The sequence below is a fragment of the Typopeltis vanoorti genome, chromosome 22 (genome assembly GCF_054136105.1).
Source record: "Typopeltis vanoorti isolate ZY-2024b chromosome 22, IOZ_Tvanoo_1.0, whole genome shotgun sequence".
NCBI classification, from domain to species: domain Eukaryota; kingdom Metazoa; phylum Arthropoda; class Arachnida; order Uropygi; family Thelyphonidae; genus Typopeltis; species Typopeltis vanoorti.
Window position 1 is genome coordinate 22670846 of NC_143570.1, and position 18080 is coordinate 22688925.

An 18080-nucleotide genomic window follows, 5' to 3' on the forward strand; every position below is an offset into this window, starting at 1 on the left:
TGACGTCATATGACTTGCGTAAAACACACTATGTTTTCTCCAACCAAGGTCTCTTTCTCACTTTGACTAGCAGTGTGTGTGTGAACGTGTTACAACATGTCAGTTCGGTACTTGCGTTGGTGTTGTACTTTGTTCAGTGCCTGCATTGATATTATGTTCTTTTCAGTGCCTGCGTTGATGTTAAGTTCTGGTCAGTGCCTGCATTGATGTTGTGTTCTGTTCAGTGCCTGCGGTGTAGAAGACAGTTTTGTTTGACAGTTCTGAATATCACTTATAAATTTGGGACAATGTCAGGGGTTATTGCAAAAAAAGAAAAGTAGATGCAGAGAATCGTCAATTTCAAGACAACTGGACGGAGTTTTATTATTTTATTCCGAATAAAAGTTTGCCTGTATGTTTGCTGTGCAACGAATCCGTATTCATCAACAAAGAATACAACTCGAAGAGACACTTTACTTCGAGACATGTGGATCACCGAAAAATTGATGGACAACTATGAAAAGATGAAATACAGAAGTTGAAGAAGAACTTGGATACCCAGCAGCAAATGTTCAACAAGGAAAGAAGGCAGCACCACAGCATTGTCAAAACCAGCTTTGTGGTAAGCGAAAAAATTGGTAAACATTCTAAGTCATTTGATTGAAGGAGAATTTATCAAAGAATGTCTGCTGGATGTTGAAAGTATAATATGTCCTGAAAAGAAAAAAGACTTTGAGAATATTCGTTTGTTGAGACGTACTGTTGTCCGACGGATAGAAATTATGGCTGATGATATCAAAAAGTTTAAAAGAGAAGATTGCTAGATTGGAAGCATTTTCAATTGCTTTGGATGACAGCACCCGATGCCTCCAATACAGCGCAACTAGCAATATTTATTCAAGGAGTTGATGCAGATTTCAACATCACAGAAGAATTATTGGCGCTTCGGCCGTTAAAAGGAACATCTACCGGTGAAGATATGTTTGAAACAGTCAACACAGTCTTCGAGAGATTTGGGGTTAAATGGAGTTCACTATCTGGCATATGCACTGATGGAGGCCCCTGCAATGGTTGGTGCACAGAAGGGATTTACTGGAATAGTTTGTGAAAGAGCAATAGAACTACAGATCCATCCAGAAAATTTAACAAATTTTCACTGCATTATCCACCAACAAAATCTGTGTGCAAAATCGATTAAATTCACAAATGTTATGGAAGTTGTAGTAGCCAGTATTAACTTTATTAAGTCACGTGCACTTAATCACTGCCAATTTAAGGAGTATTTGGCAGACCTATTTTCGGATTATGAAGATGTCTTATTATTGTGAAGTGAGGTGGTTGAGTAAAGGTAAAATGTTAAAACGATTTTATGCTCTGAGACAAGACATTGCAGATTTTATGGACATAAAAGGAAACACAATTAACCATGTAAAAGATGATGATGATGATGAGTGGGTGTGTGATTTACAATTCCTTGTAGATGTCACCGGATACCTAAACGAACTGAATCTTAAATTGTAAAAACAAGGACAATTAGTTCATGAACTGCATGGACATGTCAAAGCTTTTTGTAATAAACTAAGATTGTTGGAAAGTCAGATGAGCTGAAAATTGTTATAATTTTCCTACTCTAGCAAATCATAAAAATATCCCTTATAATTGTTATGGAGATGAACTGAAGGCAGTTTGATACAAGGTTTGCCGACTTCAAAAACAAAGACTCCACATTCGCTATATTTGCTCGTTCAATGGATGCTAATGTAAATAATGTGCCAGAAAACTTACAGATGGAACTTATGAGCTTCAGGCAGATTTAGTGCTAAAATCACAATTTAACAACATTGCTTTGATGGAATTTTATAAATTTTATTTGGTGGAAGAAAAATATACAAATTTTCACATCTTTTCAAGAAAAATCATTTGTCTTTTCGGTAGCACATATATGTGTGAACAGTTTTTTTCGAGGATGAAACACAATAAATGAAAAATTTGGACAAGAATAATGGACGAAAACCTCGAAAATTCTATGCGATTATCCTTAAGTAATATTAACGTCAATATTGATAGTCTCGTAGTTGAAGTACAAGGCCAATCTTCACATTAAATTGTTATGTTGTTTATTATATTATAAAATTTATGTAGAGCTTTATACCAAAGCATTATATTATAAATAAATGAAATATGAAGTAGCAACTTGTTTTAATTCATTTAATATTAATTTATTTTATTTAATAATTTGGTCCAGCCCTTGACTCGGAGACAGAATGATAATTTGGACCCCAAACTAGGAAAGGTTGCCCATGCCTGGTCTATATTTAAGTTTTAAGTCAGCAGTTAGGATTGAAAGATATACAGGAAGATGGTTTGATGTAAAATTATGGTAAGACAAGAATGCCCATTATGAAAGAAAGTTGCATTAGGCCTAATATTAGAATTGGAGATATCAAACTTAGCTCTCTGCTTTATGCAGATAATGTACAGCAATCCCTCGATTAATGCACCCCCAATTAGTGTGTCATTTTTTTTCTATTCCCAAATTCGATTAGTGCACTATATACATCTTAAAAATAAATGTTACAGATTTTAAAAATTTTCTATCTGTACATTTTTTTATGGCTAACTATTTTAAAAAATTACTTACCAGGATGAAATAATTTAGTTACTGATTAAAAACATTTTACAAAGTTGTTTTTTAATGGCATACTACACTATTTCCATGTGCACTATGTTCCAAATTTACTCCCAAAATTTATATCTTCTGCTAATTACGCAGCATTTTACTGATTATTATTATTATTCGTGACACCTCTAAGGAGTCCAGAGACTCATTGCGGGAGGACACCCACTGTACAACTCTCTGTCTCCACCACTACCGAACTGCTACTTCCAATCAACTACATCAGCACCATCTACTGCCCACAACCACAAGTATTTTTTGTCTGAAAATTGTGTGTTTTCTGAAGGGCCAATATGTCTGTATGCAGGTTGAAAAACCCGAGTTTCTGGGAGAAAAAACCCTGCTACCTCTGTATAAGATTGGCTAACTTACCTTCAATTGAAAAAGTCCATATAAAGATTCCTCCCATCACGACGGAAATCGAACTCAGGCCTTTTCCAATTATATCTTGTGCTTCCTTTGCAATTATTATTATTGTTATTATTATTATCCAGGCCTCCATGGAGTCAAAAGACTCATCTTTGTATTTCCTAAAAATGTGGGAGGTCGTTTTTAGAAAATACAAAATCTATCATTCCACTCCTTCAACCCATTAACCATCCCCACTCCAACCACACTCTCAGGCAATGCATTCCAAGGTTCAACCACCCTCCACACAAAGAAACCACTCCTCACCCTCTTGCACACAGCCTCCTTTCGTAACTTCCAGGGATGGCCCCTTGTCATCGCTCCTTCCCGCCATTCCACCAAGTGAAAGAACTTTCCAATGTCTACCCTGTAACTGCCTCTCAACAGTTTAAAAGTCTCGATCATATCACCTCTCCTTCTATCCACCAAACTCTGCAGTCCACATTCCCTCAGTCGATCCTCATAACTCATATTGTACAGTCCTGAAACCATCTTTGTTATCCGCCTTTATTCCCTTTCCACAGTTAATTTATCCCCTTCAAATCCTGGGGACCAAATCTGAGAACAATAGTCTAAGTGTGGTCTGATCAGAGATTTATACAACGGAATGATAACCCTTTTATCTCTGCGGGTCAGTGTCCTCATTATTGTAGCAATCCTCTGTGTTACCTTCACCACCGTTGCAATATGTCCCCTAAATTTCAGGTTTCTATCAATCATCAACCCCAGATCTCTTGTCTCCCCTACTTCCTCCAGTATAACTCCTCCCATAGAGTAGGCAACATCCCATCGATGTTTCCCAAACCTCAAGACCTTACATTTTGCTGCATTAAACTGACACCCCCCATTCATTTGCCCATCTATCTAGCTTATTCAAATCCTCTTGCAGGGCTACCACATCTGCACTATTACTAATAATCCTTCCCGGCTTCGCATCATCCACAAACAACTGAATATCCCCTTGCAATCCACTGAAAATGTTATTTATATAAAGATTGAACAATACAGGTCCCAGTACTGAGCTCTGTGGAACCCCACTTGTAACCTTCTGCTTCCTTGATATTGCCCAATCGTACACAACTCTCTGATACCTATCAGTCAGCCAATCCTGAATCCATTTGATTAACCCGACATTTACACCCATGTGCTGCAACTTAAATATCAGCTTATCATGTGGCACCCTGTCAAACTGCAGGAACTGCAGTTGAAAAAAGAGATTATTTAAGATATACAAGGAGAGGAGTGGAGGACAGATACACGAAGAATATAAGACGCAGGCCAGGAGAGTGACCAGAATGGTGAGGAAGGCAAAACTAGAATATGAGAAGAGATTGGCACTAAGATCCAAAGAAAATCCTAGGGAATTTTTTAGCTATGTGGCCAGTAGGCAGAGAAACGATTGCAGAAGAATTTTTCTTACTTTTTTTTTTATTTTAAAGTATTTTCCTAACCTTTCATTATCAGTAAAAGAATTAGTGAGCAAAAAAAAGTGCAAGTGTGAAAATGATTTGAAAAGCAATCTCATTGGAAGAAAAACTTGAAATAATAAAGAAAAATGAACAAGGCGACTCCAGAGCAAAGATAGGACAAGAACACAAAAATGGATGAATCAACTATAAGAGCAATTTTAAGCAAAGCTACTGAATATAAACAGAAATGTAAAACTGCTTCAAGTTCATCATGCATTCAGACCACTGGAAATCAAAGTATTATAATGATTGAATTAGAGAGACTTCTTTCTACATTGATTGAAGATTGTAACCAAAAACAGATCCCACTAAGCAGTGATCTTATTAAATCAAAAGCATTTAGTCTCTTTGCAACCTTGAAAAAAAATGCTATCAATGATGGAAAAGAAGAAGAATTCCATGCTGGTGTTGGGTGGTTTGAGTATTTCAAAAAGAGAAATAGCCTACATAATGTTCTAATCACAGCAAAGCTGCAAGTGCAGATAAGGAGGTGGCTACAAATTATCCAGAAATTTTGAAGAAAATTGTGTGAGAAGTGGGTAGTTGTGACCAACAAATATTTAATATCAACGTAACCGGCCATTTTTGGAAGAAGCGAATTCCTTGCAAGACTTTTCTGGCCAAATCAAAGAAATCTCAGCCTGGTTATAAAGTCCCAAAGTTATAAAAGGTTATAAAAATGAAATTAATGCTAGCAATATGTGAGCCATTTGGAAGCACATTCTTCTACATTGTGCAAATGATTTTAGAGGCTTTTCAAATGAATCTAAGTTAATTAAATCTCATTTTGAGATATTAAGTCATTCCTACCTGCTAAATTTAGATGCACTGCAGGAAGATCCTGAAGAATATGAAGAAAATTTAATCACTGACAAGCCCAAAGAGGTTTGACAGAAACAAATTAAAAATATTTTTCATCAACCAAAGTTTTTAAGTAGCAATGCTTAGAGGCTGACCCTGGTGAAGAGAAAAGCAGCAAAGTTTGCAGAAGAGTAGAAGAGGCAAAAGGACCATATGGACAGTTGTATGAAAAAAAAAGAAGAAAGAAACAGAATTCCCACCAAACCACGTTAGCTCAATTCTTTGCTAAGAAGCAGAATAATAAATTTATATTCTGAATATGTTTTATTGTCTTTCAGCTTCATGGTTTTCCTTTAACTAGGCCCTGAGACATACCGTAATTCTTTTATAACAAAATAAAGGGTCAAAAAAGAAATTTGAGGAACGAATTATACTTTTTCCCATAGGTTATTATTTTCGAATAGCGTGTCTTCGATTAATGCTCCTGTTTTAAAGAACGCATTAGGCACATTAATCGAGGGATTGCTGTACTCCTAAACAAATCCTGTGCAAGTCTCCACTATTTTCGAACTAAATTGCATAACAACTATTACAAATTTGATATGAAGATTAGCAATAAAATGACCAAATCTATGGAAACAGGCAAGAGCATCGAAAACTTCAGCTGCATTCTCTCAATGGAGAAACTGCAGAATAAGTAAAATATTTCAGATATGTGAAGATGGCAAATTAAATTTGAAAATAAACAACAGAATAAGCAAAGCTATTGTGGAGAGAAAGTTGAATAAATTTATATGTAATAAGATAAAAATTAGGCAAAACAACAAACTAGCATTACTAAATCACTTAAGGAATTGACAATGTAGATAAGAATATAAATTAAATTACACTTTAATAAATATTTCTAATATTTTGGCAACGTCACGTTGCCATCTTCAAAAGGAACTTACAAAAAAGGCACGTGCACATCCTCAACACTTTCTCAGCCGATGGCTCCCCCCCCAAAAAAAAAAAAATCCAAAAAATATTGAAACCTACAACCTCCCCCCCCCCCCCTCCACAACAAGGATTACTCTAAATCCATTACCATTCCCTACATCCAAGGCACTTTGGATGTATTCATCTACATCTGAGGTGCCAAAGTAATATCTGAGGCACCTCAGAAGGTGCCTCGGATGTATTTTGGTAATCTTTTTAAGATTACCAAAATCTTAAAAAACATGACTTGACCTCCTGTTACAGACCATACAGAAAATTGGCATCCCTTATCCGCTCCACTAAAGACCAACCACTTTCCCTAGACCTACCTGGAGTATACCAGGTCCCTTGCAGCTGTAAACTGTCTTACTTTGGCCAAACAGGCAGGACAGCGAATATCAGAATTTCAGAACACAAGGACTACATCCGTTTTCATAAGTACCATTCTGGTCTTGCAGACCATGCTCTGGATACATGCCACAGAATACGGTGGAAGAAAGCTACAGTAATACATCGTAGCAAATACAAGTTAGAAAGACTATTTATGGAATCGGCCTCAGCCCTAAGAAACTCTCCAAACCTCAACAAATTTGGTTGTATGAGACTGCCCCAAATTTGGGAGGCTTACGGGGTTATTAATCATCGGACCTCAAGCCGTTCACAGGATAAGGGTGGTCAGCACTACGCCCCGGTATATCCTATGTCTGTAGTGTTGAGTTCTCAAGGCCGGTCTGCATGCTTTGCGGGATGAAACACTCCAGGATAAGCTGGGGGAAAAACCCTACTGTCCACGCCCAAGACCGGCTAACTTGGCTATGGCTGAGGAGACTATTTATGGAATCGGCCTCAGCCCTAAGAAACTCTCCAAACCTCAACAAATTTGGTTGTATGAGACTGCCCCAAATTTGGGAGGATTACGGGGTTATTAATCATCGGACCTCAAGCCGTTCACAGGATAAGGTGGTCAGCACTATGCCCCGGTATATCCTATGTCTGTAGTGTTGAGTTCTCAAGGCCGGTTTGCATGCTTTGCGGGATGAAACACCCCAGGATAAGCTGGGGGAAAAACCCTACTGTCCACGCCCAAGACTGGCTAACTTGGCTATGGCTGAGGAAGTTTCTTCAGCTCCTCACGTAGACCTTCAGTCCAATGGCCAAGAACACCTACTTAGCCTGCTAGGGGGCACCATCAGAACTTTTAGGAGAACAATAGCTTCATCACTTCATTCTCAATTACTGTGTTGTAGTGCCTACGTGCACGTGCCTTTTTTGTAAGTTCCTTTTGAAGATGGCAGCGTGATGTTGCCGAAATATTGGAAATATTTATTAAAGTGTAATTTAATTTATATTCTTATCTACGTTGTCAATTCCCTAAGTGATTTAGTAATGCATAACCAACATATTAGCCTGTCTATGAGAACAACAAACTAGCAGTATACAAAACAAAGTTCAAACCAGTTTTGAGTTTTGACTCTGAGAGTTATGTTAGAGATAAAGCACTTGATTAAAGACTGCAGACCACAAATATGATAGTTCTGAGAAAAATAAAGAAAGTGAAGAAATTACATCAATGGCAGTATCATATTAAAAATGAAGGTATTAGAAAGGAACTTGATATCATTAGCATTCCAGAATATTTGTGCAGAGCTAATCTAAGGTGGTATGGTCACTTAAACAGAATGGGAGAAGAAAGGTTAGTGAAATAGGTATTTGATGCCAAGATGGTAGTAAAAAAGACTCAGAGGAAGACAAAAGTTTAGGTAGATTGATTCAATCAGAAGTGCCTTAGAAGCAGAGAATGTTAGATACAATAATATTGGAGTGCTGACAAGTAATAGACCAATTTGGAGGAAAATTGTTGATAGGAGATTAAGAATAATATAAACTTAATCAAGTAGTGTTGTCATTGTAGCCTGAATATGCCTTGAGGATATAAAACAGGACACTGATGATGATGATGATGATGTATGTTAATGCCAAAGGTATTAGGAATAATTTCTTTTAAGGTTACACGGTGATCAGCATTCATATTTCCGAATTTAGGGACGCAAAACACATGTGTTGAAATGATTATTTTACTTATTATTAATAAAATAGCAATTTGATATTTCGACCCTGTATTGAGGTCATCATCAGAAGGATACATGTGTATAGGGAACCAAACTATATGCTCTTGCACTCTGTACTGGTAAATTAAATCTACGCTGTTAATTAATCTTTTTCTTAGCCTGACCTCTAGTGATAATTAAAAATAAAAAATAAAATAAAAGCTAGGATTTTTAATCCATTTTCCCAAGTAAGCAAACAGACAAGTAAGTCAAGTTTGCTGCTGCACGTAGTGCAACTCGTGGTAAAGGTGGAGCAAGCTCTAATCAATTTCCTTAGAATTTTCCCCTAATGCAAAGCACATTTCCTTGCAAAAATGTATGATGCTATGCATTAAGGTAATGGTCTACCCATACCGGTTTCGACCTTTATTAAGGTCTCGGCAGTGGGAGCCAGACCCAAGGTAAAAAACTTTCTACAAAATAAAATAAAAGTTGAAAGAAAAAAAAAATAAATAAAATATATATATATATATATGTGTGTGTGTGTGTGAAAAGTTTTTTACCTTGGGGATAATATATATTAAGGATACCAAGTAATTTTATAAACTTTGTTTTTTTTTCTCCTTCTCCCAAGTAAGCAAAACAGTTAAGTTTGCACCTGAATGTAGTTCAAGTCTAAAGGTAGTGCAACAACAGGGCAACTCGTTGTAAAGGTGGGTAATTACATTATGGGAAATACTAAGAATAGTGATCAGAGCTTTACCCACCTTTACAACAAGTTGCCCTGGTGTTGCACTACCTTTAGACTTGAACTACATTCAGGCGCAAACTTAACTGTTTTGCTTACTTGGGAGAAGGAGTAAAAAAACCAAGTTTATAAAATTACTTGGTATCCTTAATATAAATATCCTTAATATATATATATATAAATTATGATTCATAAATAAAATAAATAAAAAACTACAATAAACTCCACTAAAGTCTTCATGTACTAAGATTCTTCTGGATTTGTACAGTTCAGATTGTTATACTATGATTTTCTTCAGGCCTTGTACAGTTCAAGTTGCTATGGAATGTTAAGGGAAAAAAAAAAAACTTCACCAAGTCTTCTTTTATTGGGATTTTTCTTTGGCTTGTTCTTGTTGCTATAAAGGTTGCAGATGGGTCCTCCACATTCTTGGAATGGTTAGGCCATCATTTTTGTTCAGATTTGGGTTATGTTTGAGCATTTCATATGCTTTAATGTGTCGTTGAAACAACGACACAGTAAATGCCTCCATTTTGGAAAAGCCGGCCTTTCTGACCACACACTCCAAACATACCACAGAATTGATTGGAAAAATACCAAGTCCCTACACCACACTAAAACCAGGTTCGAGAGGAAATTCAAAGAAGCATGTGAAATGCTCAAACATAGCCCAAATCTGAACAAAAATGATGGCCTAACCATTCCAAGAATGTGGGACCCATCTGCAACCTTTATAGCAACCAGAACAAGCCAAAGAAAAATTCCAATACAAGAAGACTTGAAGTTTTTTTTTTTTTTCCTTAACATTCCTTAGCAACTTTAACTGTACAAATCCTGAAGAATCTTAGTACATGAGAACTTTAGCAGAGTTTATTGTAGTTTTTTATTTATTTTATTTATTAATTATAATTTTTTTTATATATACAGTCATCCCTCAACTTACGTCCGGGTTCTGTTCCACCTTGTAAGTCGAATCGGACGGAAGTCGATACATTAAATCGGCAGAGTTATGGGGGTTAGGGAACCATAACTGTAATAAGTATACTGTCATTTTAATTTTTAAGCCTAATTATAAAACTGTACTGTGTGTTACTGCCACTATTCCAATATGCTTTGCTTATTTCTCTTCTTCTTTTCATCATAAATTTGTGTATAGCAAGCAAATGCATCATGTACTTTCATTTCTGCTAATAAGTAGCATTCAACATTGGTGTCCATGTCTTCAGCAATTTTGAGAACATCGCTAACTGCAAAGAACATTTCTGCAAGACCCTTCACTGTAAATTGTTTAACTACCTCTTCCTGTTTCTCTTTTCCCTCTTCCTTTTTGTCATTTTTTCCTCTTCTGCAACAGTTGTTCCTTCAGTTCGTCTGCAACAGTTGTTCCTCCAGTTCGACCAATTATAAAATTGTTCGTTGGTCAACTCTTCAGGGGAACTTTCTATGAGTTGAATTATGTTGTCATCATTCACTTCGATATTCAGATTGTTTGCTAGGCCCACTATTACAAACTTCCAAAATCATGTACAAACCTTTTTAATGTCTTTTTCCATATGCTACTCATACATTCACAGGTCACTTTGTCCCAAGCCACAGCAATATTTTTAATAGCATGATAAATATTGAATGTTTTTCAGAATTGCATCAGAGTCTGGTCATTTCCTTCAGTGGCAGAAATGGCTTGCGAAAAAGTTGTCCGTAGATAATAAGCCTTAAACACTGCAAGAACTCCCTGATCCATTGCTTGGATCAGTGAGGTATTGTTTGCAGGGCAAAACATGACCTTGAACTTGGTGAAGATCCATTTCAGCACGTATTTTTTGTGTCCCTAAATTTGGAAATATAAATATTAGGAATAAGGTCAGAAGTTTTTGACATTGGTTAGCTTGATTTGGCCAAAATTACAGGCATTAGTGAGAGTTGGTTGAAAGAAAAAAAATACTGTTACTGGGCTAGTGTAAGAATGTATTTTCTAGAAGGCCAAAGAGAGAGAGAGAGAAGAACTGAAAATGATAACTGAAGAACTGAAAACAATAGAAGCTGAGTTGTATGGTAAGGTTAACTGAGATGATGCATTTGAAGCAACCTGGTATGAGATGAAATATAGATTTGATCATAGCATCAGAAGAACTGATTATAACTGAGATGGCCTCTCTGCCCTCCAGAGATGGCTGAATGGGTCTTGAAAGTGTGGTCTAACTCAGCATGGCATTAACACAGAATACTTTAGAGGGATATGCATCTCATGTGTAGTTGTTTTAAGCATGAATGTTTGTTTAAGGAGAACCATTAAGTTTTGTTACATCATCGTGACTTATTATTATTATGTTACATCTCCAGGGAGTCCAAAGACTCATTGAGGGAGGGCATCTACTCTACAACACTCTGTCTCCACCATTCACTCAATCCACCAACTGCAACAAACTGCAACTACACCGACGCCATCTACCCCCACCACCACCACTTTCATAGACAGTCACCAACATCCATGCCTATGGCAGGATTCGAACCTGCAGCCTATTGACTGGAGAGCGGACACGCTAACTACTTGGCCAACTAGGTAACTTAAATCAGAATAATGGCTTAATTAATTGTTTTGATCTGTTATGTCTCCCAAACTGTTTACTTTTTTTTTTTTTTCCCCTCATATTTAGTATGTGTAACCCTGCCTTGGATTGTAAGCCTATAGTTAAATGTTCTACCATCTTTGGATTAGTTACTCTAATGTAACACTGACCACAATATATGTTTGCTTTTTTAGGTATCATGAATATGTGTCTACTATACTTATGTGTGTTTAATTTATAAAAAATTAATTTTTTAGAGACAACTATATATAGTGACATTTATAGACGTATATATATATATAGAGAGAGAGAGAGAGAGACAACTATTATGTGGAGTAATAACTTTAAATTAAAATAACTACTAAACATTTTAGACATATGTATTCACAAGAATAGAAGAAAATAATTTTTATTATAGCAAATATTATTTACTCTTTGTATTAATAGTACCTCTGGCTGACACTCTTTAGCTACTGTCAGAGGAGTTTCCTTCAAACATAGCCAAACTGCTCAACTTTATCAGGCTGTTTCATCTGCAGAAACCATTTCTGCAAACAGATCAAAGGAGCTACTTTGAAAAACTCTTTGTCACCTGCACTTGCCAATTTCTACTTAGAGAATCTTGAAGACCTAAATAAAAAATTCATAACTAAACATTTTGACATTTATGTTAAAGTCATCAACAGGAATACACTCACACACACACATGCATGCACATATGCATCCACAGAGACATAAGCGTTCACTACAGTGTACTACAGATTACTGTTTTGACCAACCATTGACTGTAGCCTAACTTCTAGCAAGGTGCACACAACAAAATAAAATATAATAAATAAATAAATGTGTGTATATATATATATATATATATATATATATATATATAATTAATATCAAATACAACTTGTATAAACATGGAATTACATCAGTAACAATTAGTAGTTATATCTTCCAAAAAAGAATTGCGATCCTTTTTTGAATCCCATTACTTTTTTTTTTTTTTTAGAATGCTTGTAACGCATGAAATGCAACAACAGTTTCATATCACATTCAGAGATACAGCAGAATTAAACCAGGCAACTGCATTCCTGCATGATAATGGTAAGTTCTGAGTAAACGAATTCTCTGATTTTCAAAATATAACAATGGCATTAGAAAGGACATAGATGTCTTTTACAAGCATTAATATTATTAAAGGACATATTAAATTTCCTTTGGATCCATGGAAATAGTGCATTTTGCAATTTTAATTTAATGTCTGTTACCATTTTGGTTGCAATATTTGTTGTTGAAACCATAAACAATTAATGTAGTTTGTTTAAAATATGATATGTTTAACATGTTCGCTGCCACGCTACTTTGGCATGGTCTGTTCCCCTACGCCGAGCAGTTTTACTTCTTCAAGGTCAGTACGATAATCTCGTTACCGGAGGTAAACGACCTACGAGTATACTCGTAGTTGGCTTGTACAGAGCATATACGGTCTATGAGAATACACAGTTTTGAAGCTAGCCCCACAAGCCAAGCATTTTCACTTCTTCAAGGTCACTACAATAATCTCGTTCCCGGCGGTAAGCGTCCTACGAGTATACTCGTAGCTGGCTTGTGAAGCAGGTTTACCCACTACGAGTATACTCGTAGTTGGCAGCGAACGTGTTAAAATATGTAGTATATGATATAGTTAGTTTGAATAAAACTAACTATATCATATACTACAAAAATGTCAGGGTGTTTCCTTCCAGAAACACAGGTTTTCATCCTTCAAAACAGTGAACCATCCAGAAGAACACATGCAATTAACAAGCATGACTTAATAGCCTAATTAGTTACTTTGGTTGGAATTCCAAATGATGATAGTAACAGCTTTGTTTCATTTAAACTAACCACATAGAGTTATGTATCTATATAATAACTTGATTGTAAATTAATTGATGCACACCACCATTCTGTATTCCTCATTATAGACAACACAGTCTATCATGCTATTCACTAAATCCATTCGCCTCATAGGAGGAATGTATTATTCCTCCTGAATAATTTCAGCAGGAATGAATACTCCACATCAGGTTGCTACTTGAGGTAGTTTGTACTTCCTCCAGCTAGAGAAGATATGTTTAGAAAGTTGTGATACTTGGCTCACTAGAGTCCTGTTTGTGTAAATAGGAGAAGTAGGGTTGACTTGGCTGTGAGGGGGAATATATGTTTGGCATCACCAGCTCATTTAATAGACTCATCGAGGGAGGCCCTAAACATCTTGTCAAGAACTATTCAGCATTCACACAGTATCTATCATACTTTGCTTTGAACTCATTCACAGTCATGGCACCCACAACAGACTCTGGCAGCTTATTCCACTCATTCACCACTCCAACACCCTTGCTAACTACACTATTGCTCAGTTTCCATGGATGGCCCCTAGTTCTCCCACCACTAGACCTGTTCTGAAAAATTTCCTCTGAATTTATCTTGTAAAACCCCTCAGTAATTTGAATGTCTCAATCATATCACCCCTTTTCTGCCTATCAACCAATTTCTGCAACCCACAAATGTTCAACCTATTCTCATAAGGTTCATTCCATAGACCTGCTACCATCTTGGTCACTCGCCTCTGGCTTCTCTCCACCTCCTCCCCATCAAGAAGAAACCCTGGCCCCCAGATCTGGGCACATTAGTCAAGATGGGGGTCTCATCAAGGCCCCATCTTGACTAATAAAAGAAACAATAACCTACTTGTCTCTGCTCATCAAAGTATTCTTCAGTAACCAAGTAATCTGACAAGCTGAATTAGCCACGTTTGCTATGTGCCCCTAAACTTCAACTCCCCATCCACTAACACTGCCAAATCTCTGGCTTCGTCAATTTCCTAGATTGCACCAACGTGATATACTGTTGCTAATCTTTTCTCCCCAAAATGCATAACCTTACACTTTGCCATTAAACTGACATTCATTCTAAGAAGAATGAATGTCAGTTTGCCAATCTGCCCAGTCTGCCAATCCATCCAAATCATCCTGCAAAATTTAGAAATGATGTGTATTCACTATTGCTCTACCCAACTTTGCATCATTGGCAAATAAATGAACAGTTCTTCTCAAATCCTTTCCTATATCATTAATGAACAATTTTATAGCAGTGGTCAAAGAACAGAACGCTGTGGCACACCACTAGTCACAGGCCTTCTTTGGACTCTACTCCTGAATAAACTACTCTCTGATATCTCTCCATTAACCACCATCTTATCTACCTCACCAACCCTATATCCTTTCCCATGTGCTGCAGTTTACTGATTAGAATTCCATGTGGTATCCTGTCAAAGGCCTTAGCAAAGTATCACTGTAAACCCATTACTTTTATCTAATTCAGCCGTCACTGTATTATAAAACATGAGCAAGTAACTGAGGCATGATCTACCCTTCACAAAACCATGCTGCTCCCCCCCCCCATACAGTATCTCATTTCCATCTATCCATTCCTGTATTTTGCTCTTGACTAATTTTGACTAATTTCTCCAATACCTTGACAACGACTCCTGATATGCTGATCAGTCGGTAATTTGCAACAGCAGTCATGGAGCCTTCATTATGCAATGGAACTATTTTTCCATCTTTCCACCCTCTCAGGACTAACCCAGAGCTGAGACTTAAATTAAACAATATGGTCAAGGGCATTGACAGTTCCTTTACCACTTCATGTAAGACTCGAGCTGGTATACCATCCAATCCCACAGATGTATTCACATTAAGGTTCTGTAATATATTATTCACCTCCATTTCATTCAGCTCAATTCCTGTATAAGCCATTGGTTCCCATTAATATAACCGCCTGGATGATATGCATTTGCAAAGTTTTTGCTTAGTAATTCTACTATTTCGACTGATTCAGTTACCTCCCTAATATCGGTATTCCTTAAAATCATTCTGCCATATACATTTTTTTCTTTTACTTGCAGCATATCAAAAAAATTGTTTGGGATTCTTCTTTAGCTTGCATTGGTAATTTCCTTTCATAATCTGCTTTTGCTTTTCTTACCACACTAGTTACCCTTCTGGCCTACACTTGTACTGTTTGTTGCCTGCAGGTCACCTTTCTCCTTAAATTCCCTTCACAATTGTTTCTTTTTTACAGTTCAAGCTTAATGGTGTTATTCATCAATCTAACTCCCATTTGATTTACTTTCCAGTCAGCCATTACCTCTCGCAAACACTCGTTTACCACTTCCCATGCATTATCAACATCCAACACTTGCAGTTTTACATGCCATGGCACTGATCCAAGCAATCTCCTAAGCTTGTCATACTTACCAGCCTGGTAATTCCACATTTATACCCTGTCTTAATCGAAAATTCCACACATTTAGTCACCTCCCAGGTCAAGACCTTATGATCACTCTCACCAGTTGGTGGCAACGTGGTCATATTCATTTATAGTCCAATTCTCAGATGCAATTACTAGATCGAGCACTCTCAAACCCCTAGTATATTCCATTACATGCTGTCTCAGGTAGTTATTCCTTAGTAACTGCATAAAATTCATTTCCTTCCTCCTATGTGTCTTCTCCTCCTCCTTCCAATCAATGTTACCATAGTTGAAATCCCCCATAATAATTACCTGTCCTCCACTCATTGAGTCTATTTGCCTATGCATACTATCTCCATCATTTATTCCATCGCCTGGTTTATAGCAGCACCCAACTGTATATTTTGTTCTGCTGGCCTCAATCTCACACACCAGATAGTCTCAAACATGCTATTTTCACTATCCTGCAGTTGAACGTCTATTCTTTTTGGCTGCAGTTCATCAGTTATCATCAATAGCACTCTCCCTCCCCCCCATTCTTTTCTCTCTGTCTTTCCTGAACACACTATACCCTTCACATTCTATCCCACTAACTATATCATCTTCTGTTAGCCATGTCTCACTAATGCCAATAACATGTGGCCAGGAAGAGCCAATCAAGGCCAAAAATTCCTCCTTGTTCCTAATACTTCTGGCATTAGTGTACATAAAGTGCAAAAGACCCCTAGTCCCACCCCCATCTTGATGCCTTATACTAACTATCCCATTCTGTTTTGTTATCCTTCGTACTAACTCAGGAATGTTATACACATTCTTGCACTCAACTGCCTCACTGATGCCTGCATATCCTCACTGGTGTCTTTCCCATCCCCATCCTAAAAGCTCTAGTTTCCCTGATTCTGCACATCCACTTTCACTTCATTCAACAACAATTTTTCCAGTCTCCAAACACCAAATCCATTCAGATGCAAACCATCCTTTTTGTATAAGTCCTTTCCCCTGTCAAACTCACTCCACACATCCACAAACTCCACACACTCCTCCTGCATAACGTATGCATAGAGTCATTCACAATTATGGTCCTCATTCCTAACTCTACTCTGTCAAACCGTGGCAACAGACTCACTATCTTAACTCTCTCACTCTTTTCTTTTGCTACCTCTAGTAATTCTTTCAAGTCCTCTCTCATAGCAAACTTTTCACCTTTTAAATTATTCGTTTCGACCACTACAGTAATTTCTTTCACCATATGCTTCTGTGCTCTAATAGTCTCACTTACATCATTAATTTTCACACCAGGAAATCATGATTTTGTCATAGGAGTGGAAAGAACATAGCTGAAGAGGGAAATAAGATGCCCCATGGGATTACTATATTTTGCAAAAGCATTTATTAGAATGTTATATGCAAGTTACTTAAATTGAGCTGGATAGGACAGATAATAAATTAATATCATGAATAAGAAGGTATCAAAAGTCATTCAAATCAAAAATTTGCCACTTGTCCACTCTTGATTCTAGCTTAAATATCTATCTATTCATCACCACCATTCAAATAAAAAATCAGCAAGTTGGCTATTCTCCCTTTGGGACTGATATCAGAAAAGTAAAGACTGCAACAACTAAGAGAAAGAAAATGATCAGTGGGATGATACAGTGCATGATTTTTATGGTACTGCTGTTGTTAACTTTGTACATTAATAATATCAGGAATGGTAGTGGGAGATATTTGTTGATTGCTGATGATCTCAATGAGGAATCTTGATGATGAAAATAAATTAAGGGAATATGTTTATTCTCAGTTTATTCAAGAAGATTTGAATAAACTGAGATCCCCATTCATTTTCCCATCTGTCCAGTTTATTCAAATCCTCTTGCTACACATCTGCACTGTTACTAATAACCCTTCCCAGCTTCACATCATCTGTAAATGGCTGAATATCCCCCTGCAATCCATTGATATAAAGGTTAAACAATACAGGTTCCAGTACTGAGCTCTGTGGGACCCCACTTATAACCTTCTGCCTCCTCCTAGATTTTGCCCCCCCCCCACACACACACACTCTGATACTTATCAGATTGCCTGTCCTGAACCCAGTTCACTAACCTG

General features: G+C 36.9%; 1 protein-coding gene across 2 annotated transcripts in view; it reads left to right on the forward strand.

Moving 5' to 3' along the window:
* Nucleotides 1-18080, forward strand: part of LOC150094209 (leucine-rich repeat serine/threonine-protein kinase 1-like) — an 803235-nt gene that overhangs the window by 477130 nt on the left and 308025 nt on the right. For both annotated transcript variants that reach the window (XM_090412317.1, XM_090412318.1), the window contains exon 18: nucleotides 12682-12776. In XM_090412317.1, coding sequence (XP_090268443.1) covers nucleotides 12682-12776 — 95 coding nt within the window. The remainder of the gene's footprint in view (nucleotides 1-12681; nucleotides 12777-18080) is intronic.